This window comes from Rhea pennata, chromosome 11 (genome assembly GCF_028389875.1).
Source record: "Rhea pennata isolate bPtePen1 chromosome 11, bPtePen1.pri, whole genome shotgun sequence".
In the NCBI taxonomy this organism is placed as follows: domain Eukaryota; kingdom Metazoa; phylum Chordata; class Aves; order Rheiformes; family Rheidae; genus Rhea; species Rhea pennata.
This window is the reverse complement of record NC_084673.1, coordinates 23,578,191-23,605,147: the sequence shown is the minus strand read 5'-3', so window position 1 is coordinate 23,605,147 and position 26,957 is coordinate 23,578,191. Positions and strand designations below refer to the sequence as shown.

Here is a 26,957-nt window from a genome sequence, read left to right as displayed (position 1 = left end):
AGCCAAGAGGAGCTCACAGACTCCCATATTGTTGTTCAACTTACTCATCAATGACCTGGATGAAGAGACAGAGTGCCTCCTCAGCAAGTTTGCTGATGATACCAAGCTGGGAGGAGTGGCTGACACACCTGAGGGCTGTGCTGCCATTCAGAGAGACCTGGCCAGGCTGGAGAGCTGGGTGGAGAGAAAACTCATGAGGTTCAACAAGAGCAAGTGCAGGGTCCTGCACCTAGGTAGGAATAACCCTAGGCACTAGTACAGGCTAGGGACTGACCTGCTGGAAAACAGCCCTGTAGAAAAGTACTTGGGAGTTCTGGTAGACAACAAGTTTACCATGATCCAGTAATGTGCCCTTGTGGCTAGGAAGGCCAATGGTATCCTGGGGTGCATTAGGAAGACTGTTGCCAGCAGGTCGGGGGAGGTGATTCTGCCCCTCTGCTTAGCCCTGGTGAAGCCACATCTTCAGTACTCTGTCCAGTTCTGGGCTCCCCAGTACAAGAGAGTCATGGAGCTACTGTGGAGAGTCCAGCATAGGGCTACTAAGATGATCAGAGGGCTGGAGCATCTGTGCTATGAAGAAAGGCTACGAGACCAGACCTGTTTAGCCTGGAGAAGTTTTTTTTGGGGGGGCCTTATCAGTATCTAAAAATACTTTAAGGGAGGGTGTTAAGTGGATGGAGTTGGGGCTCTTTTTAGTGGTGCCAAGCAACAGGACAAGAGGCAATGGACACACACTGAAACACAGAAGTTCCACCTGAATATGAGGGGGAATTCCTTCACTGTGAGAGTGACAGAGCCCTGGAACAGGTTGCCCAGAAAGGTTGTGGAGTCTCCTTCCCTGGAGAGATTCAAAACCTGCCTGGATGTGATTCTGTTTAATATGCTCTAGGTGACTCTGCCTGAGCAGGGAGGTTGGACTAGCTGATCTCCAGAGGTCCCTTCCAACCTCAACCATTCTGTGATTCTATGATTCTGTATGTTTCTGGTTTTTATTTTGCCCTGGTCTTACAGTTTTATCTTCTTCTCTGCCACTAACTAATTGTTTCTGATATGGAGATTGATAAAAGTGCCAGTGGAAAGCACTGTGTGAGCTCAGTCTAGTACCAAGGTGAGGGATGGGATCAGTCCCCATCTCTGCCCCTCTATGAGCTCTTGATACACTGCATGTGACACCAAGCTTTGGGCTCAGGGGCAGCAGGAAGCACTGGAGAAGGCTCAAGCAACATCTGGTCGATAGAGGGCATACACAAATAGAGATTTCCAATAGGCCATGGAGCCTTCAAAGGCCCAGGAAAGGAGTGGGTTGAGCACTCAGTGTCATACAGACCTGAACAACTTGCCTTCCCCTGACAACCTCCAGGCATTGAAAACAGAGCAGTATATTTATGTGTATGAACTCTCCTGGCTGATGATTTAGTATCCCATGTGACCTGCCACCCTCACAGGCTCCTAAGTATGACCTACAGTCTGGGATGAGAAATGCTGCCACACGATGGGACCACATATTCCCTCCTCCTCCCTATGCATGGCATGGGTTGGCAGACCAACCTGGATGAATACAACATTCAGCGTCACACTCTAGGAGAGCAAAGCCTCCTCCCTCCTCCTGCTGAGCTGCCCTATGCAGCCTGTTCTGCTCTCAAGGGCTTTGCCAGCAGGGGATCAGCTCAGATGTCTTTCCATCCCCATCCTGGGTTACCTCTATATTTGTAAAGGTCTGTTCTTTTGTGCTGCTTATTTATTGCTATGATCATATCTGACTCAGTAACCCTGAGCTTCCCAGGCTGCATTTTGTCAGATTACCTAATTTCTTGCATGGAAGTGGGCTGTGGAGGGTGGTTAAGATGCCTGGGTCAGTTCTTCACCGGGAAAGGTAAGGCACGAAGGCACTGCTGAGGGATCTAGCCAAAATTCAGGTAAAAGACTTTCTGCAAAACAGAGGTGGAGGGGAATAAGCGTGGCTGCTCCCACAGGACAAATATTTTCAAAGAAAGAAATTGCCCAGTGACAGTGGAAGATTTGGATGATTTGGAGAATACCAACTATGATGCCAAAAAGCGCCATTTCTAGAACCAGGGATGTCACAGATTGCACAATCTCCAACACACAGAGACATATCCAGTAACGTATATATATTATATTATATTTATATATATATACACATTAACAAAGAAGTTGCAAAAAACACCCCCAAAACAAAAAGGAAAAACATAAAAGGAGAAGCAACCCCCCTCCCCAAAATGAAAACAAAACAAATATGTTGCATATGGAAGAGAAGAATATGACAGGTTGCACGGTAACCAGAATTTCACCACATCCCAAGTCTATACAATGGAGTTACTATGAGACGAACAACCAGCAGCACCGAGCCCTGCAGCAGGCAGAACCATGGTGGTCACATGGCCTCCATCGAGGGCTAGACCCACCACCACTGGTCCCCTCTGCCCCATGGTCCTGCCCCTCTGCAGAGACCTCAGGAAATGTTCATTCATTAGGATGGGCGGCAGAGCCCACAGGGGCTCGAATTGGCTGAAATGGCTGCTGTGTCATCATACACCAGGCAGTTTTAACCAATGGAATTGCTGGCTAATGGACTGAGGCCACAAGGCTGCAGGGGAGTATGGCCTAAAACAGAGCCATTTACATTTACATGAGCAAGGACTGGGAGCTACTCATCCCTCCCTCCCAGATAATTCCCGGGCAGGTTTTGCTTTTCCCAAATCAGGAGAGAAAAATGCAGGTGACATGGAAATTGCTCCTAACTCCAGAACTGTCTGCTCAGGATGCTGGGGCTCCCCTCGGCACTCAACCATACAAGCTCTCTGCTTCTTCTTCCTGCCTGACATGGGTATGAGACATATGCGGCGGGGTACAGGGATCCCACTGCAATTAGTGCAATTTCATCAGGTGCAAATGTCACATTAATGGCTTGTGTGCTCTGAGTTAATGGATGAGCTGAGTCCTCTAGCAATAAGCTAAAACAGTGCCAGTGCAGGCAGAAAGCTTGGCACCTGGATTGCAAATGCTAAAATCCATCTCCAGCACATGGGTATTTCTTTGAGGTTGATCCATTGCAAGCAGCTCCCACTGGGCCCAGCACATGGGGAGAACAATTTAGTGATAACCCCACATGGCTTTGAAAAACATACAGCCAGAAATGGCAATTTGTCATCTTACATTAATTGTGTTTCCCTCCAAAAGCAGGGAAAGCAGCCCAGATCAGAGAGGAAAACACCTCTCCAACTGCCAGTACATGTGGCAAATCACTCTTCCACATGTGAAATGCTCCTCCCTCTCCACAACTCGCTCATTAGGCAAGCCGGCACCACAGATGTCACCCACACAAAGTGAAGGGTGCTGCGCTGAGGAACAGGCTCTTTTTATGTATGCCTTCCTTGTACATAGCTATCATCCAGCTGCTGAGAGCAATTCAGACTTAATGAGAAGTATCCCTTGACACAGATTGCTGCAGTCCTGGCACTCTCACCACCTGGCTCGGCATCTTGCCTTGTGCACTGTCCTGGCTGGGGCCCTCCTTCACCATCACTTGAGGGTTCAGGTGCACACTGCGCCCTGACGGAGGCTCAACAGTGGGACGGCACCTGCCACTGTCACCCACAAACTGTAGCGGCTGTGGGATGAGGGTCGGACCACTGTCCTCAAGCCATACTATCGAGACATCCTGGCACGGTAGTGCAGAGAAAAATCGGAGCTCTGCCATTCAGGGCCTGGCTGCACCAACAACTCAAGATTTTTCTGGGAGAAGAGGGCTGAGGATGGGCAACAATTTTCAAACAATTTCCACAGCACAACATCCAGAGGACAACAGCAGATTTCAAACCTCATGGACTGATCCTAACACAGGCCCAGAGTGCAGACCACCGGCACATCCTGTGTTGGCTCGCTCCCAGTCCCTCCCTGGCCACTGTGCTTCCTGCAGGCCCCAGCTCCCTGGCACATTGAGCTGCCAGAACATGCCTGGCCCAAGTCACACCAAAGACCCTGTCTGCAGACATCTGTGCTGGACCTTTGCTCCCAGGAGCTTCCCACAATGCACAAACTGATGCCCTTTGCACAGCTATGGCTTTTAGGCCAATGCGGAAATGAGGCTTGGCCAGGGGATTTGGTTCTTTCTGGTTACTGGAAGAGGTTTACTGGGAGCACTGGTGGCACCCAAGGAACTCGCTGAGCTGAGTTCTCTGGGTCAGATTCAGCTGTCTGCCACACGGCACGACCCTGGAGCAAACGGAACAGCTCCATGCTCACATGAGCAACATGAAATGAACTAAGAGTGAACAGAGAGCATGTCTGAGTGACACACTGCCACTAGGACGTGACCTCTCCTCCCTCAAAACCACCTTCATTCATGCCCCACATCAGCTCAAGCTGCAGGTCAGAAAGTGCACTGGGCCTCAGTGCAGAGGCAGCAGCTTGGCTTTGGATTGTAAGTTTTGAAAACCATCTTTGGGCATGACTTCCTCTGCTACTCAGCACAAGGATACATACTTTTTCTGCAAGGCACCGGACACTAATGGAGATTTAAGCTCACCTGAACAGGGCTGTGGGGCACACGTCCCCCAGTACAGCCAGCAGGCAGCCATGTGTCGGTTCACAGCTGGACATATCTCAGAGTTAGGAAGGACTATCTGCCAAATGTCTGTGATGGGGGTATGATGTGCCTCAGTTTGCTCCATTTCACTTGCTGTGGGCCTCCTTGACTCGTGAAATGTGACTTCCCAGAGAAACAAGAATGGTAGGGTTGGAGAGAATGGATCCAACTTCCTTCCAGAGCAGGACTACAAATCTAAGCTCAAGGAGTTGTAGAAACACAGCCAACAGCAGCATGCATGTGCCTGGGCGAAGCAACAGGACAGTCCTTCTCAGAGCTGACTTCACTCTCACAAACCATTTACCACATAAACAACTTCAGTGTTTCAGATCTGGCTGCCTCTCCAGGTGAGAGAGGTTCATGCATTATCTATCATACCAGAGAAGCTGCCAAACAGAAGACTCTCACCAGAAAATGGTGCTTAGTTCCCAGTTGGCTCTTGAGACAGCTAGGATAGGGCTCCAGGAAGCTGGTCCCTCCTGCTCCATCTGCATCTCTCAGAGAGATGAGTGGAGCCAGCTCTCTGACCATACCAGTGCCTGAGAAGGTCATCCAAAAACTCTCTCCAGCCCTTCCAGCCCCAAAATAAAAACAAAACAATCCACATGACAATCTGCTTTGAGATAGATTCAATCATACCGCAAAAGAGTTTCACAAGCTTCATTCACACAGAAATGGAGCTTGTCAACAGAAGTTTATTTTCAACTGCAGTTAAAGGTTCTTTCTTTTTCCCCTTTAAACCTTAAAAAAAAAAGAAAGAAAAAGAAAGAAAAGAGCTTTGTGTGGGAGGGCACTTGCTTGCTTGAGCATTACTGAGCTGGTTGCATAGGCTGCTCTCCAGCCTTGTTGTCTGGTGTCTGGAAGCTCCCAGCTGCCAACTACTAACATCCGTCAGCATCCCTGTGTGCCACTGCAGGGCACAGGTAGGGCTGGCCACAGCCTAGTGACAGGCTTTCATCCCTGATACATACGGGGATTCCTGGGGCCTGCAGTTACACTCCTGTTGCTCTGGGTAATCTATGAAGTCTGGGGCAGGTAGACCCGAGAGGATCATCAAAGATTTGTTCCAGATGGTGAATGTTGGACACACTGGTAGGATGAAGGAAACTTCAAACGTGTGGAGGTGGAGGGAGTTGGCTGGGTCATAGAAGGACAGCGTGTTGTTGTCATAATCCAGGAGTACGCCAAGACGTTTCATCTGAGGATGGACCTCCACCAGCATCTCTTTGTTGTTGTGTCTTACTACAAAGTTGTTATTGCAGCGGGAGAAGACCCAGGACGAGGAGTTCTTCCCGATCCACTCGTTTTTGGGGGCTGACTTGTAGGCCACACCAATGGCATACCTGGAAGACAGGACAAGCTTCACTGAGTAACCTCTCACTTTGGAGTGAGATGACCATGTGCTTTGAAAGTCTCCTTCCAAAATGTTTGTGGTGAGGTTATTTCATATAGCCTGGCCCACCAGGGCTTAAATAGAGCCTTGCAGGAATCCCATACGCTCAGGAGACTTCCTATCACAACAACACCTTCCAGAGCCAGAGTGTGTTACACAACCCTTGTGCCCTGGGATCAGGCAGAGCGTGATCCGCTCTGCACAGCCTAACAAAGTGGCAGATTTGTTCCTCACTCACTCCTCATGCAGGCCAGGCTCCAGCTGGTATCCTAGATAGAGGCCTGCAGGTGCTACCACTGCAGAAATAACATGGGGCACTGAGCTCGCTCGTGGAACGAATGCAGAGATTTTCACGGCATCTTCAGCATGGAAGCCCATCTAGCTGCTTCTCCCTGTACCATCTGCCTCTGACTGCTTTCCTCTCGGCAGCACAGTGCACAGCTGCCACAGCCATGTGTGTGATGGTGTAAAAGGGTTTATTGTAAAAGCAGCACAGAAACAGTTTTACACAGCTGAAAAGCCACTTGCAGTAGCTTGGCTATCAAAAAGCTTTATTTTTTCCCGATGCAATCTCCTCCTGCCAGGAGGACAGAAAGCCAGAGGTGTCACAGCTGGGCGTTTTTTGGCAGGAACTTTCCATTCTAATCCCATTGTGCTGTGTAAGCAGAACAGCTTTAAAAATGTATCAGCTTGATAATGTTTCTTTAATGTCTTTCAGCTCACCTGACCCATATAAGCAGGGAGATTGGGAGCAGAGCCCTTCCAGAGATCTGCCTGTTAGGGTTTCCTCAGAGCTTAGTATACCCCAGTTGTTCCATAGTCTCTTCTGAGCATAGCGAGTGCTTTGGTGTGAATGTGTTTTTCAGCCCCTAGGACAGTCGGGAGATTGATCCCAGTGTATATAAGCATTTGGAAAGCTTCTGACCCCAGACCGCCAGCTGAGATCACTCTTGTTTCAACCCCTGAAACCTGCATCCACCAAAAAGAGAGGAGGTGTGCACACCTGGAAATGGGACAGCCCACTGCTAGACCTTTCCACCTGGTTTTGTTTGAGCCCCTGGAAGAATATCATCACTTCCCTGAAACTCATGGTCCTGATAGCATGGGCTAGTCGGCAAAAAAAGAGGGTGAACGCTGTCTCTTTGGGTTTTGACTCTGTTATAAAAACTGGCGCTCTGTTATATAAACCATCCTTGCTGGTCTGAACAATCCTAATGCCTATTTGTTTTGCAGCAAGATCTTCCTATCTGGCAGGGATTTAATCTTAGGGTGAGGTTTCCTAACACTCTCTTCAGATTGGCACAATTACGGGCTGTTAAAAACTGTCATTTCCCATGGATTAATTTGTTTTGCTCAATACAGTTTCCTCTTGGCTGATGGCCCCAAAGCACTGCTATCCCAGCAGTGCTGCACATGCACCACGCCAGGCCCTCATGATGCTACACTGAGCTGAACCAGAACTAGGGGAAGTGTACCACAACCTTGTCCTCCTGATGCTTCTTCCACCACAAAGTGACTGCTGGCCTCACAGAAACATCAGCTCGAGTCTCTTGGGTAACTGCTGGTGTTACAGACTGTCTTTTGCAGCAGTTATCACTGAAAAGAGCTGGTTGCTGCTCAAAGACATTATGCAAGCTAAGACAGAACTCACACGCGCTCATCTCAGAGAACAGACAGTAAGGGGTTGTAACTCACAGGTACGCAGCTCTGCCATGGGATCGTTTCTTTCTAAGAATTGTGAAGGAGTCAGAGATTAACACTTCAGGAATCAAGTGCTGCCTTGCTTCTCCGATCACAAAACCTGTCGCACAATGCTCTGTGACCATCTAGTTTGTGCTGGCAGGGAAGCTCCATTGAGAACTGTAGACTGGCTCATGCAGCTCAGCTCAGCTTGCCTGGCTGCCATGCAGTCGGCAAATGTGTAGGCACTCTGCAAGCTGATGCAAAGCAGCCATTGGCACTGACTCCATGCTACGAATGAAGTTTAATAAACCCAGTTCCCAAGTCCAAGGAGTTCAGATAACAGTAACCCTCAACCCCAAATGACTGGGTTTAATATCCTTCCTCAGATTTGCAGAAGCAGCAAAGAAAAGGTTTGGAAAATCTGGGGAAGTGCAGAGAAGCTGTACGTTTCCAAGCTATGTCAGTGTTGAAGTTTAAATCAAGATTGTTTCGAGCTTCCTGATGAAAATCTCACACAGCCTCATTCTGATGCATGTGTTTGCGTATGCACATGCGAACACACAGACACATGCAGCAGATTGCTTACTCGGGCCTGACGACTTGTAGTTTGGGAACCACTACTTTAAAATATTATGATGGTTTCAAGTGTATGTAGAGTCTTACTTTCTTCGATTTTTCAAGAGCATCTGCCAGTCTTGTAATTCCATTTGTGTGCTGTTTTCTCTCCAGACTCAAAGTCTGGTGAAAAGCAATAGGAAAGGGAGCGCGGCATGGAGAAGGAGTGCAAAACCAGGCAATGATCCATTCCCCAAATCAGGCCAGCTTGCTGCATATCCTTAGTGGGTCTGCTTGAGAGAAAGCAGTCATGTTTTTCAGCAGCTCTTGAGTAAGAATTCCTCCTTGCCAGAAGAGCTCCCACAAACATTTACACCTTTCCAGGAGTAGCTCAGTCCTCATTATATTCCACAAAGGAGGTGGCATGTAAACAATACGGGTTATGAGCTCTGTCTAGGAAACAATCTGAGGGGTGTGGTGGAGGAGGGATTTAATTGACTACAGACTGTCATTAACAGACAAGCCACTTCAGCTACTAGCCCCCAAAGAAACACTGTGATCACCTGATTTATCTGTATTGGCACAAGCTGGCCTCTGTTGTGTACTTAGCAACAGGACAACACTGAGAAGGGGAAGGCTGGCTTGAGAATTCATTGTGGGGGAAAGAAGGACAGCAGTTTTCATGCCATGAGCTGCCTATTGCAAAACTTGCAAGCTGGTAACATTAATCCATGTGAAGGTATCACCTGTCTGTGGTGACAATGAAGTGATGGGACAAAGTAGGGGAGGGCTTTCAGTGTCTGAGTGGGGGCTGAGGAGTGGGGAGATGTAGCTTTTATTGAAGGCTGCTGAGAGCTGCATGTCCCACCATGCCTTTGATCAAAACACACCTTCTATAAACCTCACTAGGACAGAAGGCTCCAGGCTCACTCTGAGTCACAGCCACAGTCAACTCAATTACCTGTTTCCCAGCACGTGGCCATGCCTGTTCTGTACCTGAATGCCTCCCTCTGCAGAGCCCAGGAAACTGCTGTATATTGGAAACCAATTTCCTCATCTAAAAGGATTGCAGTATTTGGTCATCAGCAAAGCAACGTGTGGAATGGATTCATTTCTAAGAAACAGCTCCAGATACAATTATGCTTCTTGAGAAACAACTGGCAAATCAGGTTGCTGAACTCAAAAACTGCTCTGAAACAAAGGGAGCATTATCTGGTATCCCTGGCTCATTCCTTCTGCTGCTGCCTGGACACATTCTGTGGGCAGGAGCTGGGTGCTGAGGGCACATCTGGGTGCTGGTTTGTGGATCTTGCTAAGATGAGAAAGGGAGATGCTGCCAGTTGAAGAAGATATATTTCTGACCACACAGAAGTGTTTAGGGTAGAGAAAAATACAGAGAAGACAGCATTCTTCTCCTTTTCCTCCTTACCACTATTAGAAGCAAGAGGTTATACTTGGGGTAGCACCACAACAGATTCTGTCTAGTTTCCTGCTGTAACAGGAGTCACCAGGCCACTGAAGGTGAGCTGGATTCAGTTTGTGGCCATGCATCACCTCGGATTTGTGCGTGAAGCTGTGTGGGGCTGGGCTGCCCCTGGACTGTAAGCAGCTTGCTGTGTCTCGCAGAAGCCACCCTCACAGAATCTACTCTTAGACCTTGGACCAGAGAACAGTAATTAAATCAGGCAAATGGAGGTGTTTGTTGACTTCAGTGTAGAGGCTGATCTGAGGGCATCTGCAATTTCTGGGTGATCCCTGGTCAGAACCACTCTGCCCTCACACTCCCAGATGAGTCCTGGAGACAGAGAAGACCACTGGGCTCCAAATACTGCTCTGATTGTGAGATGATTGTGGTAGGCTTTGCATAGTGCTGGGATTGCATGGTGAGAAGGGGGAAAAATCAGTCACAGAAAGACCACTGTAGAAGAGGTGTTGCCATCCTGGACTGCTCTTACTCCAGACAGCCGACCAAGTGTGCTGACATTCATTGGATCCCAGGGTGCACTGAGACGGGAAGAAAGTTCTTTGCATTTTTGCTGATGGGAGGGAGACACTGACTCCTCCCCCCTCAAGAGATGAAGCTTGTTGCAATGAAGGTAGCCTCTCCTGAGGCAAACCATGCGACTCACCAGTGTGAGGTGATAGAAAGCAAACAGCAATCAAAGTACCACTCTCTCCTCTGACCCACTGCTCCCTTTGCTATCACAGAGCAGACATGTCCCTGTGGGTAGAAAGAACCACTGCTTGGGATGGTTGATCGTGCCAGCTAGCAGTAATGTGGTACAAATATAGGACAAAATAAGAGTGAAGCAGGCTTGGGACAGGCTCACACAGGGCACACCTTCCCCAGAGATATTCCTTGTCTCTCTTGCCAATACATTCTCCTTCTTCCCTCCCTCTACTTAGTCTTATAGATGATGACTTCATAAGGACGTCTGCCCCATTTTAGTGGGACCTCACAGGAGACAACTCAATGAGATGACAGCGGACACAACCAACCTAGACAGACTGCCGCACCTCCACCCATCCCTGGGGCAGTGTCCACGTTTAGTGCTCTGGCCTATACTATTCCAGGGCCTGCCATGGCATCTCACTGGCGTTGGTAGTCAGAAGTTACATTCCCTTCCTTATTGTGCTGTGGATCAGAGGGCTGTATTTTCTCTTTTGCAGAGACCTTTACACCCTTTTAGTGATGTTAGCCTTGACCTTGTTTGGAAGTAGGCCGTTGCACTGGAACAAAGGAAAGTGATTCATCACTGAAAAAGCTCAGCTCATCTGTTGAACAGTAGCTGGTGCGCTGGACTGTCTTTTATTAGCAGAGCGTTTTCAGGACAGTGTGTGTGGGCTGGATGTAACCCTGGGCACTTGTGTAGGACTCAAAAGGTCACTTGCACTAGAGACTTCGCATACAAAGGTGGTGCCTTCAAGTTCAGATTTGAGCTCTGGCAGGCATTAGCAGTGCCAGCAGTTACAGAAAATGAATAAGTAAGCTTCACCTTGCAACCTGAATGGATGTGATCCAAAGACAGAGAAAGAAGAACCTTGAAAAATTCTTAGCCACCAAGATTTAAGCTCGCCTTTCTCAGTAATGACAACACCAACCACCTCTCCAACCATGAGGAACTCTGCCAAAATCATAGCCTTTTTTAATAGAATGTCCTGTAGCATCGCGGGTGAAATCTCTGAGGGCATATGAGAGAGGAAGAAAGGGAGAGAGGGAAGACAACAGTGTTGCCTACCAGGTTGAGGATCCTACCACCACCTCCCAGTAATGGCAGCCGCTGTCGATGAACACATTGCCTGCTGCTCCATAGCATCCTGTCCCACTGAACCTCTCGGGCGTGTGGCTCTTCTTCAAGGAGCTCTCATCCTTTTCCATCTGCAGCCCATCATTGGAGATTTTCAACTTCTTGTGAGCCATCTTAGGGTCCAGCTTAAAAGGTTGACCTGTTACAAGGAGGACACAAGGATTACTATTTATGTTTGTTACCATCATGATGCAGGCTGAATATGGCATGAAATATCTCCCTGAGGCTCTCCGGACATCCTCCACAGGCTGTCAAAGTGAGACAGGGCTGCTGCTGGAATAGTCCGTTTCCCCATCAGTCAAGGATACTGTATTACAGATGCTAGTTTGTCTTATTAAGACATTACGGCATATCCACATGCCTTGTTCATCTATTGTCGAGAGCTGATCCCTAAGTCATAGGACTCTGATACCTCTGTGCCCCAGGTGCATGCAGAAGCTTCCCCAACCCTTTTGGAAGGTGAAGGCAAGTCTATGCTGCCAAAGTCTGCAAGAACACCACCTCTCTGGGCATTAGGCCCTGCCAACAAGACAGAAGGGAGCAGAGACAAGAGCAGTGGCTGTGCTTTGGCTCATTCCTCAAACCAGGAATCACTTTTGCTGACCAAATAGAAGGAAAGAGCTTGGTGGTGAAAAGGTGGAAAGAGGTGGAGAGACATGAGCTCTCTGACCTGCTGCTTTACACCAAGGTGAGCCCATGCTGACCGTTCTATGATTGTTTGTAATAGTTTCTTCTCATCCCTTGCCTAACAGGCAGGATGGGGACATAAACAAGGACTAGGAACAGGAGGGACTTGGGACTTGGGTCACAGTTTAGACTTTCTGTCTGACTGCAAGCTCCTTAACACCTCTGTTTCTCTAACTGCAGGACACATGTACTGCTGCCACTCACATCTCTTCTGAAAAACACTTTTGAGATCTTCCCTGCAAGACAGCAGCCAAGCTGGTCAGCACTACACACCAGATTCATCTTAACAGGGATTTTTAAGTGATGGACTGTTGGTACTGGGCAATGTCCAAGGTCTCCTTATTCTGCATTACCCTGTTCAAGTATGTCTTACTCCCTTGCTAGAACAGCTCCCTTTTGCCCTCTGTTAATGATGTAAAATCTAGCAGAAACAGAGGGTATTTCCAAGGCACTGAAGATGTCATCAAGTACTGCAGACTAAATCTAGACTGGGTACATAGCCTGAATTCCTTAACTCATTCATACTCTATTAGCAGTAATGGGAGCTATATGAGAACAGTGAAAAGAGAATAAGCCCTTAAGTGCTGATATAACAATACTGAATCATAAAATAAGTACTGCAGCATGGAGCATATCCCTACATTCCCCTTTCCAGCTGATTCAGACTGCTCCCTGTAGTGTGTATGCTGTTATATTTTACAGAAAACATGCCTGAGGTTTATCAGCACTTTTCCATTGCCAAAGAAAGTCTCAGATGATCAGAGAAGACAGTCTGGGCTGTGCACACAGGGTGGAAGCAAATCAAAGGCATCAGGTCAAGCTCCAGGTTAGCGTAGGCTGGCAGGAAGGTGCAGGGGCTGTGGCATGTGCAGTGACAGCCAGGGAGCACAGACCCCAGGGCTTCCTTCTCAATTAACCAATTAAAGTTTGATGGATTTTGCAGATCTTTAATGCTGGCTTGAAGCACGACTGAAATTCCTTTGTAACATAACTAGCCAACAGAAAGCTAAACTGTTTCCTAATTGATGAACACTTGCTGTCCTGTTTGCTTTGATAAATCTCTCTGAAGATTCACAAGGCCAAGGGAACATCTGTCCTCTCTCATGTTGCTAAACACAGAGTACTCTGCAGTGGTCTCTTCTGGGAACCAGCTCCACAACACATTCAACAATAAACGCTAATGATTTTCAGGAAGCCTCTGATTTTTGATATTCTCACAAATGTATGTTACCCTGACTACAAAGGAATGGCATCCAACTCTGCGTCACAGAGCAATGGCTTTTCTGACACTGCCGAGCCTCAATGCAAAGCTAACTCTCACATGCTGAGACCCCTTAAGACCAGATTTTATTTGGTCAAGGACACAGGTGGGGAGTGGGACAGTAAAATACTTGTAAACACAACATTATTGAATTTGGAGCGTCAGGGAATCTGGTGCAACATAACAAGCTCTTTCAGATGCTTCTGCGGCGCATCTGCACTGCTCTCTCCACAGGCAACTCAAGAGCCCTTGGGGCACTGGCTGGGGGTAAGCACAGGATGGGCACAGCTAACTCTTCCAGGTTGCTGTCCAGGACAAGGTGGGCTCACCCTGCAGCCTTTGCCCTTCTGGTTAAGCATCCAACATCTTCAGCCCTTCTGGTCCAGGCTGCACATAGGAAGTTCTGCCAACAGTGCCCCAGCTGATCCTGCAGTGTGTGCCCAGCCCTCTGTGCTTGCCTGACAAACATCCTGCAAACCTGCCCTGCCAGCCCTGCTCTGCCCACCACCACCAGAGAACGGCTCTTCTCATCCAGGTCTATTTTTTGGGGGGATACACAATCCCTTCTGCTTAAATGCTTTCTTACCCCCTCTTTAATAATTTATGGTCTTTTTAAGACAGGCGGTTGTGAAAAAGAGAAGCCAAAACTTTTCATTTTAAAAAGCCCAAAGTGAAGCCTTCCATTTTGGAGCAGTGAGAGGAAGAGAGCCAAAGTGTTTGAGGAGCACTGGTGCTCCCCGATCCATCTTTTTTGCTTGCATGCATTTGCTCTCTTGCTTTCAGTTCAGGAATGACTTTGGCTTCCTCACGCAATACCATTTTTTTGGTAGATTCACATGAATTTGCTCAGGCCTGGCCTAGGCAGCAGGCACATCCAGTCCGTCTCTGAACCATGACAGGTTCTGGGCATTTGTTCCCCTTCTCTGTGCCTTACTTTACTTGTCTGTACAACACAGAGGAGTCACTTTGAGGATGCTGAGGGTTAATGACTGATCCTTTCTCCTATTGTAAAATAAAAGCTCCAGCTGCTCTGAGAAAGGAGAGGGAGGAGATGGCTGCATGCTCAGGAGGTGAAAGTTTTTAGAGCAGTTAATGGGCAGAAAGAGGCAGGGGAAATCCAGCTAATAAGCCTCTTCATTTTGTCAGTGCGTCAGCAATTTTCCTTTGTCTCGCCTCACAAGTAGATTACATGGGAAGTAGGGTGGGAAGTGGGAGGGCTGGCTGCACAGAGCTTAAGCAGCAGGAAGAGAGAGATGGTTGCTGAGCCTGTGATGAAGGGCAGCAGAGAAATCCCAGTGGCCTCTAATGAGCCCCCTTCTCCCTTGCAGAGCCCTGTCCCATAAATCTTCAAGTCAGCAGTGGCAAGAATTGCAACAGCCTCCATGGCTGTTCCAGGCACCCCTTGGATCTTGCTGCATGTGCCTGCGCTTACTATATACGAGCTAGTGCTGCTCATGAAGGGCACTTGCTCTTGCTTCTTCTGATCTTGTACACAAGACCCTCCAGCTCTGAGAGCAGCTGAATGCTGAAGAAGGTTGGAAAACACACTGGCTATCGCATGGCCCAAAGTTTTCTAAATCTGTTTCTAAATAGGTTCTAAATACTGAGATTTTGCATGGAACAGACATACCGGCAAAGCCATGGATTGTAAATGTCAAGGCAAGTCACCCTGCTCAATGTGAATTACCGGCAATTCTTGCTCCACCCTATGGATCACACATCCCAACAGGAACTGTGGTCAGGGAGCCCAGACAATCCAAAGGGAAAGCCTGCCGAGTGATGCAGTCCAGGCAAGGAATGGGCTTTGTGTGGGGCTGCTGAGTCACACAAGACCTGACATCTCCTACTGCTGCTGTAGCACAAATCTGCACCAGAATACTCTGCAACGTGGCACATGATCATTCCCATTACTGTTAGCAGGAAACAACATTGTGAGAGCAACGGTTTTGCCTACAGAAAATTTCAACTGGGGTGAGAATGATGCATCCAACTTATCTCAACCAGTCCTGTTTAGTGGTGCCAAAGATCAGAGGGCTAGCAGCACAACCCAGCACTCCCCGCTCTGGGCCAAGCTCTCCTTGCAGAGACGTGTCAGTCTGCCAGTCGAAGAAGCTGAGGCACAAGTCACCTATGGCAGAACTCAGCTCTTCCAAGCCACAGAGCAAGGCCTGGGACTTTGGAAAGCAGACCTGCCTTTCTCTGTCAAAGCCTGTTCATTGTAAGCATCAACTGAGAAGCCAACTGTGAGGAATATGCGATTGCAGAATTAAAGAATGCTGCATAATGCAAGAACAGCAAGCATAAAATTAAATTGCACAGGCAACTTAACTCTGGTGCTTTTTAGATCCCGTGCTCTTGGCTTTGCAAACATTTTTTCTTTCTTTCTTTTGATAGGTTTTTCTGTATGTAATTCTCTGGTTTTCTTTTTCATAAAGGAAATTGCAAAGTAGAAGTACTAGCAGCTGAATGTAAGCCCACATCAACAGTGTGGCTGAGATAAACTAGCTGCTAAGCAGCAGTTATTGCAGTGTCTTTTCCATGGGCTAGAAGAAAACATGTCCTGTGCTCTGCCCCAACTCACATTGCCATGGGAGAGGCATAAAAATTGATAGGGACTGGGTTCTGTTCTTGGCCTCTACAACCTGTAGATAACAGAGTGTGCCACATGCATCTGCCATGTGGTCTCTGCAAGGCAGGGCAGCTGAGCCCTGACCCTGTCACATCAGGGCCCTTGGTACACCTCTGTCTGGAGCTCTGACTGATCTACTGATGTCCTCCTGAAATGGGAGTGGAGAAGGCTCATTCTCCAGACTGGGAACACTTCTCAAACCCACAGCATTTCTCACAACTACCCATGTTTCCATTGGGCCCAGTCTGCAAGGACAGCTCTGCTCATATCTCTCCTCCAGGATGATGAGGAGGTGGCAAGGCTGGGTTTATTATCAGATAAACACAAGTAGTCTGATGGCAGCAACAACTGTCTCTGGAGCTGCACAGACAGGTGCAGGTTGTGTAGAAGTTCAACCATACCTGGATGAGCTGTCAGATGCCAGCACTGCCCCTTTTGCCTAATTCCAAAGCACAGATTTAATCATCCGGTCTCCTTATTTTTAAATGTTTTTGCATTAGAATCCCCCAGTCCAGCCCTGTTTTTGCAAACAACCCCCCAAGGCATTGTGAAGAATAAAATTAAGTTCTTCTGGCTCTTGCTGCTGTGAGCTTTCATGGCTGAACATGCAAACAGCCAAATCAATCTGTACATCGCTCGAGGGCTAAGGCCCCACTCTCCCACCAAGACCAGAGTTAGGTGCTGTACACACACACTGGCCTCTCCTACAGTTCTTGCTTTAAAAGCTCCCATTCTGCTCCATATGGTGGTACTAGAGCAGTGCCAGCCCCTCAGTGTCTCCTTTCTGGGGATCATCTAAAGGTCTGCACATAGCCCTATCTCAGGATTGCCTTCTTGTTGCCTGTTCCAGTGCCAAAGAAAGTGGTAGAGCTTGCAGTGGCCTTTGCTCTGCTCTTACCCTATTAGGTTTTGTTTCTTCCAGCTCTGGCCTCTTCCCTACAATGGGAACAGAAGGCAGCTGGAGGAGAGCTGGAGCCCTTGCCTGTGAAGGGGGGCTGCTGGACCCATCCTTCACGCATAGCGGCATTGAGGAAGACTGCAGCAGAGAACGTGACCAGCCACAGCTCAACACATCTCTCGTACAGGATCAAATGCCTCTTCTGGATGACCATCAATACACCTGATAGGCCCAAACAAGGTTAAAATCCCCTCAGACTTCACTACCCTGGAAGTGAGGGGGAAAGTATGAGTTTATTTGTTTTAGGCCTTTTACAATTTCCCAAGAAAAACAGACACTGGAGAGGATTTCCACTGGGATTAGCCTAGTTTGGAACAAAGCAAGCTGAATAGGGCAGCTGTAGTTAAACACATTAAAAAACTGCAAATACCTAAAAACATCACTTCATTATGGGGAGCGTTCCCTGGCTTTCCCAGGGAAGACAGTGATGAAAGAACCTGCAGCGCATAAATAAGCTGTTTCCATCTGTACCACCTGTGCAAAGACACATTGTGAAGGGGAGCTCATAACACATTCCCATTTTTGGCTAGGGAAACTGAGTCTTGGGGAGGAGAAATGCCCTGGCCAACAGCATCCAGTGAGTGTGGTTCAAAATTAGGACTCGGAAAAGTTGCAAACAGACAGCAACATTAACTGAGGCTCAGCAGAGCATACAAGTGTGATTCTGTAATGGCGCTCACCCGCTTTGATCTCTGATATCTGATGGTAACTTGCATTTATTTTTCAGAGAATCTTTTGCCAGAAAATTGAGTTGAGAGGTCTAAGAGTAAAGTTGCAAACTGGGAATGACCCCCTCTCCTCTTTTCCTAGTTACTTTAATATTTCTGTATCTATATTTTTCTGTCAGTAATGCAAATAGACAAGCTCTGAGATAGTGAGGCATAAAAATACTTGGCTTCATTGGGAGAGGGACAGTCACTGTCCTTTTTCAGGAAGATGACCCATTTGCAAGGTCTGTGTGAGAAACTCGAGCCCCAACTTTGCTTCTGGTTTGTGCTGGCACATCCTGGCCCAAGGCTTCAGGAAATATCTGCAGACAGAGTGCTGTGACGTGGATGGTGTAAGTAATAACGCAAGTAGGCTGGGTCGCAAAATGCTGCTTGGGACAGAGGGCATTACAGAAAACACAGCCTGCCTCAAGAGCTGCCCTAACTACATCCTCCCTCCCGAGAGCAGCACAAACTGGAAGTGATGGGAAAGGAAAGCATTAAGCCTTTCATAGGCACAGGAAGACAAATCGAGATAAAAGAATTGCTCAGTGTGCTAAAGAAAACTCCTGGATCCACACAGAAACAACTAGGTGCTATCCAGTCTCTCCCCACAAGAGAGGGGACATGTCTCTGCAGGGTTTTCCAGGGAGGCTCTGATTGCATGAGACTATGTAGGGAGAGCAGGATGCACTTTCCCACTCCCTGCTCAAAACCTCCATCGTCCTCCCTGTTGCTCCCAAATTAATGCACCTCTTCAGCCTCAGTGGCATATCTTCAATACAGCCCTGCCTGTTAGAGAGCTGGGAGATACCATAGTTCTTCCTGTCAGTTTTGATTAACATATATCCCAGTCCTGTCATTCAGGTAACTTTTATCTTGCCAGTTCGGCTTGCTGGAATATTCCCTATAGCCTTTCACCGATTTATCCATCCAGCGTGCCTGCATGGGGTTTTAGGGCTCTGTGGGAAACCAGCCAACTCCAGGGCTGGACACATGAAGTGTGTACCCTCCACAATAGTTATCAGCTTAATTTTATTTTGCTAGTAAGTCTCAAATGTTGCAGCAAACTCATCTGAGCAGCGAAGAAGAAATCCTGGCTGACTTTGGGTGTGTGGGATCAAAGGAAGGAGGGGGGCAGCAGACATTGCTGCTCCCGACAGGAAAGTGTTAAAGGTTAATCAGGAAGGTCATTGACGTGCTGGGAATACAGAGAGGCAGAGGGGAAGCTGGACCATGCCAACAAAGACTCAGGACTACAGCGCACGCCCAGTGCAGAAATTCCTTGTGCAACAGTTAGTATTTTTGACAGCTGAGGACACAGTATATTGGAAAGACTTTCTTTTCTTTGGAAATGGGAGGCATTAGCTGGTGAAAGCCTGCAGCCACTTTTCTATAGCAGACCTGAGGATTCCTAGGAACAGGAAACTTTACAAGCCAGAGAGCTGTTTCATAAGGGTTTCAGCACATGACTGGAAGCTGGCAGGTCATTTTCTGGCCTCAGATGGAAAGGTTTGGGTTCTATCTGGCTTCTGGGAAGCAGCAGGAGTACTCATCCTTGGACCTGACAATCAGAGCCCCCTGTGCTTGTCTACTTGACTCCTGGCTTCTGCCCCATTCCTGTGGTCCTCAGAGAGCACCTACAGCCCATTGAGATAAGCAGATGCGGAGGTTCTGGACCACTTACCCTTCGCTTCCTTGAAGAGATGCGCAGAGGCTGGAGCTTGCAAAACTCATGCTGACTCTGCACAGGAGCAGAATGGACTGGCAAAGTGAGAGGCAGTGATGTGCTGCCAGATCTCCGCATGAGATCCTGCATGGTGGGCAGCCCTGCACTGCAGCGACACATCCCTCCAGAACAGCCAGCACAGACATTTCCCCATCTCCTCCAGGTGCAGAGATGATATAGATGAAACTGCCTTTAAAATGATTATAACTCCTCTTGGGACTACATGTTAAAAACACGGCCATATTCTTCTTTTATTTATTCCCTCAGCCATGACTGCAAGTACTTCCCTTCTCTGTTTGCCTTGCTCGTTTCTTTCACTTGAGCCCAGCTCTCTTTTACCTGGGTTGGTGTGACCCATCTGCAAAGTTTGGGGTTTGTCACTAACAATTTCTGAAGCCACCACTCTGAAATGTCCTTGCACTTTGTCAGCCAAGGCAAGCGAGCTCATCACCACTGCCACTCATGCCCCCAAATGTGCTGTGTCTCCATGAACTTGTAAGTGACTTTAGGGCCTGACTCTTTGAAGCTACTGTGGCCTGACAAAGAAACAACTATCTACAAAGTTTCCTAGAAATAATTTCTCACTTCACTTCACCTCCTCACAGTTTAATTGAATGTGCATCTCTTTCATTTTGGCCAACTATTAATATTTAGTTTTCTGTTTACCTAAGCAGTACTTTGTCTGTAAGGCAAAGACAGTCTGTCTGACCCAGTGACTGGATCAGTGCAGAGGTACTGCCAGGGCTCTGCACAAGGCCGGGTCTATTTACAAAGCATCTTATTAGGCAAACATCCCGAGGCACCAAGTTTCAGAGGCTTCTCCAACTATATTTTCATTTGGCTGCTTCTCTTCCCCTTGAACAACTGGGACCAAAAGTGTGCTTCCCAACTCATCGTCCTGTCCCAACTGATTCTTATGGAGAATGATTGAACAGTGCACTCTCCTTGATCTTCTCCTTAGAGATCATCACAGAAATGAAGCCTGGTGCTCTCTGATGAGACCGAAAAGCAGACTGGGCAGAGAACAGCATGGGCTTGGTGTGTGCAGCACATGGCAATAGCTTCCTGTGCACCCCACTCTCTTATGCTGTGAGGGCAAGGGGCGTGGGTGCAAAGGGGATGGGAAAACATTCTCTGCCTGCACCATCCAGAGCAGAGCAGAGAGGGAAGGAGAGACTGCAGATAACTTCCTTGTTGTGAGCCTTTGAGAGGGGATTGCAGTCTTTGGCTGACAGCTTTCAGTTGAAACCCTGTTGCAGAGTGAAAGGAACAGACAGAAAACAGAAGTCCAGCTCCAGGCTTGACTTTCAGACAACATCTTGGGGAGGATACACATTCCCACTCTCAAGAAATGACATCCCCACTCTCTGCAGATGTCCACCATGATAAGCCCAGTAGAAGAACAAACCCAGCCAGAGCAACATGCTGCCAGCACTTCTTTGCTTCATTCTTCTTCTCTGACTGCCAGGGAGGGTAGACAGCAATATCCCTGCTCTGGCCAGCCCTCTGAAATGCCACCAGGTCCCAATATTCGGAAGAACCTAGGTGCAAAACCCATCTGTTGAAGCCTGTGGCCCTCCAGTTGGACTATCAACCTGGTCTGTGAGCCCTCAGCCAACTACTCTACAGTCAGATGCAAACTAGTTAAACTAGGTGCATAGTATGCTTTGCAACATGGGCTTGAAAACAATTATTACTGTCCTCCCCTCTGATATCCTTTTGAGGAAGCCAAGCTGCAAGATTGTAATGGAGTTGCCAAGTTGCAGAAAAACAATAAATCCATCTGAACCTACGAATCTGCAAAGATGCTCTCTGTTGAACAGCTTTTTTAGGGATCATGTGCATTTCATCACGTTAGAAAACATCCATATTAACACATTAACAGGGATCTCAGGGGATGTGGCTCACCCAAAAGAGCTGATGTTGCTGCAGCAAATGTACCCCTCTAGATGAGAGCAAACTGTCATCTCAGATGGGATGTGGATATCGCAAGCCACTGTATAATTCAGGCGGCCCTGATACGGGCCAAGGACCACGTATGGTTCACAAAACCTTTGCATATGTGCCACAGAGACAGTTTTGCCGTTCATCCTGTATGACTGTAGAGGGACTATATGGTAGAGGAAATCTGTTCTCTGTCCTCACCCAGCCCTCCAAGAGTTGTGAAGCTGCGTGTGACCCTCAGAGCAAACATGTATAATATGATATGAGTATGCCTTAAGTTATCCAGTCCATTTTATTACATACAGCTGCAGCCTAGCAACACACTGCCAGACACAAGCAGTGCCTCCACCTGCTAACCCTGTGCCAGGTCCTAAGTTACCTTATAGCAAATGCAGAAGAGCAGTGTAAAGGGAGTAAGGACTTGCCTACACAGAAGTGTCATCTGGAATAGCTTCAACTTTTGTGAGAGCTCTTATTCCAGAATGGGATCTGTTGTACTTTGAGTTCATACTACCATATGCCAGCGAAAGTTTTCCCTGTATATATACCCTGACACTAATTTAGATAAGGTACAGACTGCAGGCTCTTCTCACCCGATCATTTGTTCTCAAATTTACAATTTACTTCTAACACTCATCCCCACCAAATCCCAAAACACAAACTCCCAACTCTGAGACAGATATTCACACACTGTGGGAATTATCAGACACATCAAGAGTTATGTATATCATTAAGAGACAGAAATGCAAGTGAGAGTAAGTTAGACCAGTCTGCAATGGTCAAGTCAAGGATTGTGAAAATCACCTTCCCTGCACTTTACTTACCACCAAAACTGGAACTCTCTCTGTGTTATGGTAGTTTCACCCACTTTTGGACACTTGCTAATACAGAATAACCTCAGGTTAGCCACTCATTAAGCAAAGGAAGGTTTCTCTATGTCACCAAACTAAAACTTTTTTCCCAAGTTCATCTATTTTAGTAGTTTGGGAATGCAGATTTAGTACCGGCACTGACAACATTGATGCTGTGGAAATCAGTATCTGTACTGACACTGACCTTAGGGCTATGAAGGAATCTCTCCAAACACCATTTGAGGAGAAAAAAGAGGAACGTGAAATATGCTAATTGGCTCCTTTCCTCATCGAGCTGCTGACATTTCTCTGAAGGTTACAGCAGTCAAAAAGTATGCACTCTCTTCTAATTGGCTGCTTGAAAAGGAGGAAAACATTTTGCCACATAACAACAAATATAGGCAGGAAAAATGGCAAACAAGGATGTGCTGTGAACTCAGCGTAAAGTGGCAGAATGTTCCAGCCAGCACCATGCATGATTTTATGATGAGCAGCAAAATCCCTTAGGGAGTCCTTGTATACAAGACTGGCTACGAAAAGAAGATTATAAAGGTTACTAAGTCAAACATTCATGAATTTGGAAGTTTCCCAAAACATTCTTTCCTGGGTAACCCTCATATGCCCCCTTTACATTATGCCTCATATGTCTCAGCATATTATGACAGTCATTACTTACGTGATGACACACTATTTTTCCATGAGAAGTTTGTTCCATTCACTACACAGCCTGGATGCTGCCCGAGCAGTGAGCTGTTAGGCAGAATTTCATTTTACCCATGTGCCTTATTCATTACTCTGAACTGAAACTCTGGTCAAGGTACCACTGTTCATCTCCTAACGGGATTTTCTACAGTTTCCATTGCTGTAGGGCCAGCCACACCAACACTGAATGATGAATCTTCATAGTGCCCTGTTGTTATTTCTGAGTATAATCACCTGCGATTTACAGGGACTAAAATAATCTCCAGTAATTTGGGGGGATCAGTATAAAATACCAGGGTATGATTTATGCAGGACACTCAGCATCATGTAGCATCCTGGGCACCTCAAGTTTGGCATGCAGAAAGAGAAGGCCTCATCCTCAGTACCCCCCACCCCACAGAAATCATTACTGAGGAAACTTCTATGTGCCACAGAGAGACTCCATGGCAAAGGCCATGAGAGGAGCCCCCAAGCCAGCAATCCAGACAGCCAGCTCTCCCCATCTCTCAGCTCCCTGCCTTGTCTCTTCAATGCCTGAGGCAAGACTCTATGGGCACCAGCCCTCCCTGCTCCTGGGCCTGGCACAGCTGTACCTGCACCCGGTCAGGGCCAGCCAAATGACTGGGAGCAACAAGAGCTGTGGAGACAGCTACAAACTCCGGGCCACTCTAGCCTGCAGGTTCATTAGTGTCTCTGAAGGCAGTCTGTGGGTGCATGTGCATTGTGGCAACCCCTTGTTTTTTCACAAGAGCAAAATATCAAAAAATAATAATACCTCAAATCACACAACTCCCTTTTCTCTTGTCCCAAACAGATTCTCCCTCCCCTCTGTTCCTGTTGGGTCCAGCTTCCTTTATGCCTTAGTCTGGTGCAAGCACCTCACAAGATTCATGGGGCTTGGGAGGACAGGATCAGTGCTAAAGGCTGGGAGGGCACCAGGCATGTTCAACTACAGTCAGGATTTTGCATGATCCCAGAGAAGCTCCCATTGAGCACAAGCAACTTGTGATCATTCAAAGGCTCATAAACTTGGCCAGACTTGGACAACTTCTCACAGCAATGACAATGAGCACTTTTCTCAGACTTAGTCCATCTTGACTGCCAAAATTGTAAGTCACTGCTCCATGAAAAGATCAAGCTTTGAGCACATGAAAACAGATGGTGACACAGGAAGGCTAAAGACAAGATGAATGATGAGGTTGGCTGCAGATAAACGCTGTAATATCAGCAGAGAGGAATGCATGCACATTAATGCTTGTGTTCCTTTCTCTCCCATCTACTGAGCTGGAGACAAAAAGGTTGTTTCAGTGGTCATTCAATTCTGTGAAATAAGTTCCTTTTGGCACATGCAAAACTGTGGTAGTGCATAACATTTTCTGTAGTGCTCCAGGCGATTCTTGCTCTGTATCTTTAAAAATGCAGCAAGTTGCTGTAGACAGCTCCATGGAACAAGGGGAATTCAAAATCAGATCGAGCACTTATTTAATCAACTAAATCAAGTTAATCTCTAAAGCAGAGCAATTGGCACTGTGCTAGTATCTCTGATGACTGACACTGAATAATAATAGTAAAAAAAAAGTATACCCTGTCTCGAGGGAGCTATTGAAACAAACCCCTTCTACTTCATTCTTTACTGGTTTGTCATATCATCACTCTTGGCTTGTCAAGTCACCAACTTCTTACTCCCAGAATGAATGCATTTTGAAGCTGGAGAAAGTGCTTAAAAACAGCAGCTGAAGGAGGGATAAATTTTTAATAAACAAGGAGGAATTTGACTGGAGTTTGCTTTTCATCAGCTTCCCTCCATCCCTGCAAATACACTGACGTTATTTAATTTCATTTCATAAATAAAAGCAGGTTGCACGGGTTCTGTGAAGAAAATGAGGAGGCAGAGACAATAAATCATTTCAAAAGCGGAATGCAGACGTGATTGAAACATCAAGGAAGGAAATACAAAGGAACACTGTGCTCGTCAGGACCAGACACAGACATTTTATAATCATCATCAGAAAGATGTGGTCATGGAGCAGGCAGCTTTGGACAAAAGCCAGAAGAACCATTCACAACTTATCTTCTCCCTCTACTATTTCACATTGACTCTTCTATGATGTACCACCAATTAAAAGGCGGTAACTGGCCCTGGTGGGCTTCAGTCCTCATGGCTCCAAACTCATAAACCCAGCTCTTGCCATTTTCCCCTTGTCAGGATGGATCCATTTCTGCTGCCCTTTGAAGCCAATCAATTTTCAATTGAATCTTGCTCTGATTTTCCTATATGTCTTTAATTCTTCTTTGTCTTACCTGGGGGCAAACTGAAGTGTGAACCAATTTCTACTTTGCATGCAAAAGCCCCATCCATTACCATACAGATACCTTCCAAACTCCTTTTGGCCCCCCAAACTGCAGGTGGTTGGGAGAGAAGCTACAGGCAAGCATACAGCTGCCCCAGGACTATATCATGGCAGTGCATATATTGGACCAGCAGACATAGAGGCCAATGATCTGAAGTGACGAGAAAGCTGGACCTCAGTGGTCCCTTAAAATCCCAGATGCCCAAGACACTCTGTGAGGACAGGCTCTACTTGGGACAGGCCCTAATGCTTCTTGTTGACAGGACCAGAAAACCCGAAGGCACCCACAGAGGAGCCCCAGGCCCTGTGTACCTGCCATCGAGGCCAAGGCTGAGGAGACCTACAGTGGGTAAGCTGGGGAAGCAGCTGAGACAAGCATCAGGAGATATGCATGTTTAAATAAGACAGCACTAAAATAACTCTACAACAAATCAGCATATAGGGCTCAAGGAGTCACACAACAAGCACTGGGAAATAGGTTAGCATTTGGGAGCAATGCTACAGAGATAGGTGGCACACAGAACTCTGGCTGATCAACAGGCCTGACATTACACAGAGGGCAGAAGAAGAAGTCAAAGCAGGGAAGTGAGAGGACTTTGGAGTTTCCATCGTGCAGCCAGCAGCTACGGACTTGCAGAGAATAGCTCAGCCATACCCTTTAGGACTCAAGCACTGATGAAGTTTTTCTTCCACATCCCACCCTATGCCACATAATACAAACATCTAGGCACGTACTGTTTGTCTTGAGCCTGGCGGGTTCGCTGTTCCGGCTGCCAGCTTGGTTTATGGCCTTGACAAGGAAGATGTAGCGGGTGCCACTCTGGAGTCCGTGGACTGTATAGTGGTTCTGTTTGATGTTGGGAACAATCATCCAGCTATCCATGGAGTTGTAGAGACCTGTGGTACGGGAGAGGAGGGAAAAGATTTATTAATAGGTAACATTTGAAGGAAAGGACAGAATACAAACAACACACAGCTGTTAATGCAGAGCTCACAGATCATGCATCTTTCAGGCTGGTTTACTGCCTGTCTGAGAGTTAAGAGAACCTGCAGAAAAATTTACATAAATGATAAAACCCAGCAGTTCAGAGACACTTTTTTTTTTTTTATCATCGCATGAAAGCAATGTTTAATAAGGTAAAGTCAGGGGTGGGGTGGGATGCTGGCATCTCAAGATGCTGCTGTGGGAAGTGATGGGGAAAGTGTGCAGAGAAACAAGAATTCAAATTGAGACCTTCCAGCTGGGACTGTGAAGAAGACAGCACAGGGAGCAGATGACATCCAGGAAAAGGTGAGAGAAGCTGAGCCCAGAGAAGCACTGATGAAGTGTCACCGAGTAGGCACATGTGCCCCCACTACCAGCTCTCATTCTTTACTGCTGCTTTAAAGTGCTGCTAATGAGAGACTGGGCAAGTTTTCCCATTAATCTTGGGAGAAGAGCACTGTAGGACCTGCCAGACACCAGGGGAGAGCCATCACTGTCTGTAATGCTGTACAGAGAGATCTGTATCAGATGAAAGGTCTCTGCCTCAACTGGCATCTGTAAACATCTCCAGCTGGCTATCCCCTGCCTACAGCAAGTCCCTCTGC

At 47.3% G+C, this 26,957-nt stretch overlaps 1 protein-coding gene across 4 annotated transcripts in view; it reads right to left on the bottom strand.

The window, feature by feature from the left end:
- Positions 1-2,117: 2,117 nt before the first annotated feature.
- Positions 2,118-26,957, bottom strand: part of MID2 (midline 2) — a 167,750-nt gene continuing 142,910 nt past the window's right edge. For all 4 annotated transcript variants that reach the window (XM_062584485.1, XM_062584484.1, XM_062584483.1 and 1 more), the window contains 3 exons: positions 26,103-26,264; positions 11,480-11,687; positions 2,118-5,952 (listed from right to left, as the gene is read on the bottom strand). In XM_062584485.1, coding sequence (XP_062440469.1) covers positions 5,550-5,952; positions 11,480-11,687; positions 26,103-26,264 — 773 coding nt within the window. In that variant the 3' untranslated portion in view covers positions 2,118-5,549. The remainder of the gene's footprint in view (positions 5,953-11,479; positions 11,688-26,102; positions 26,265-26,957) is intronic.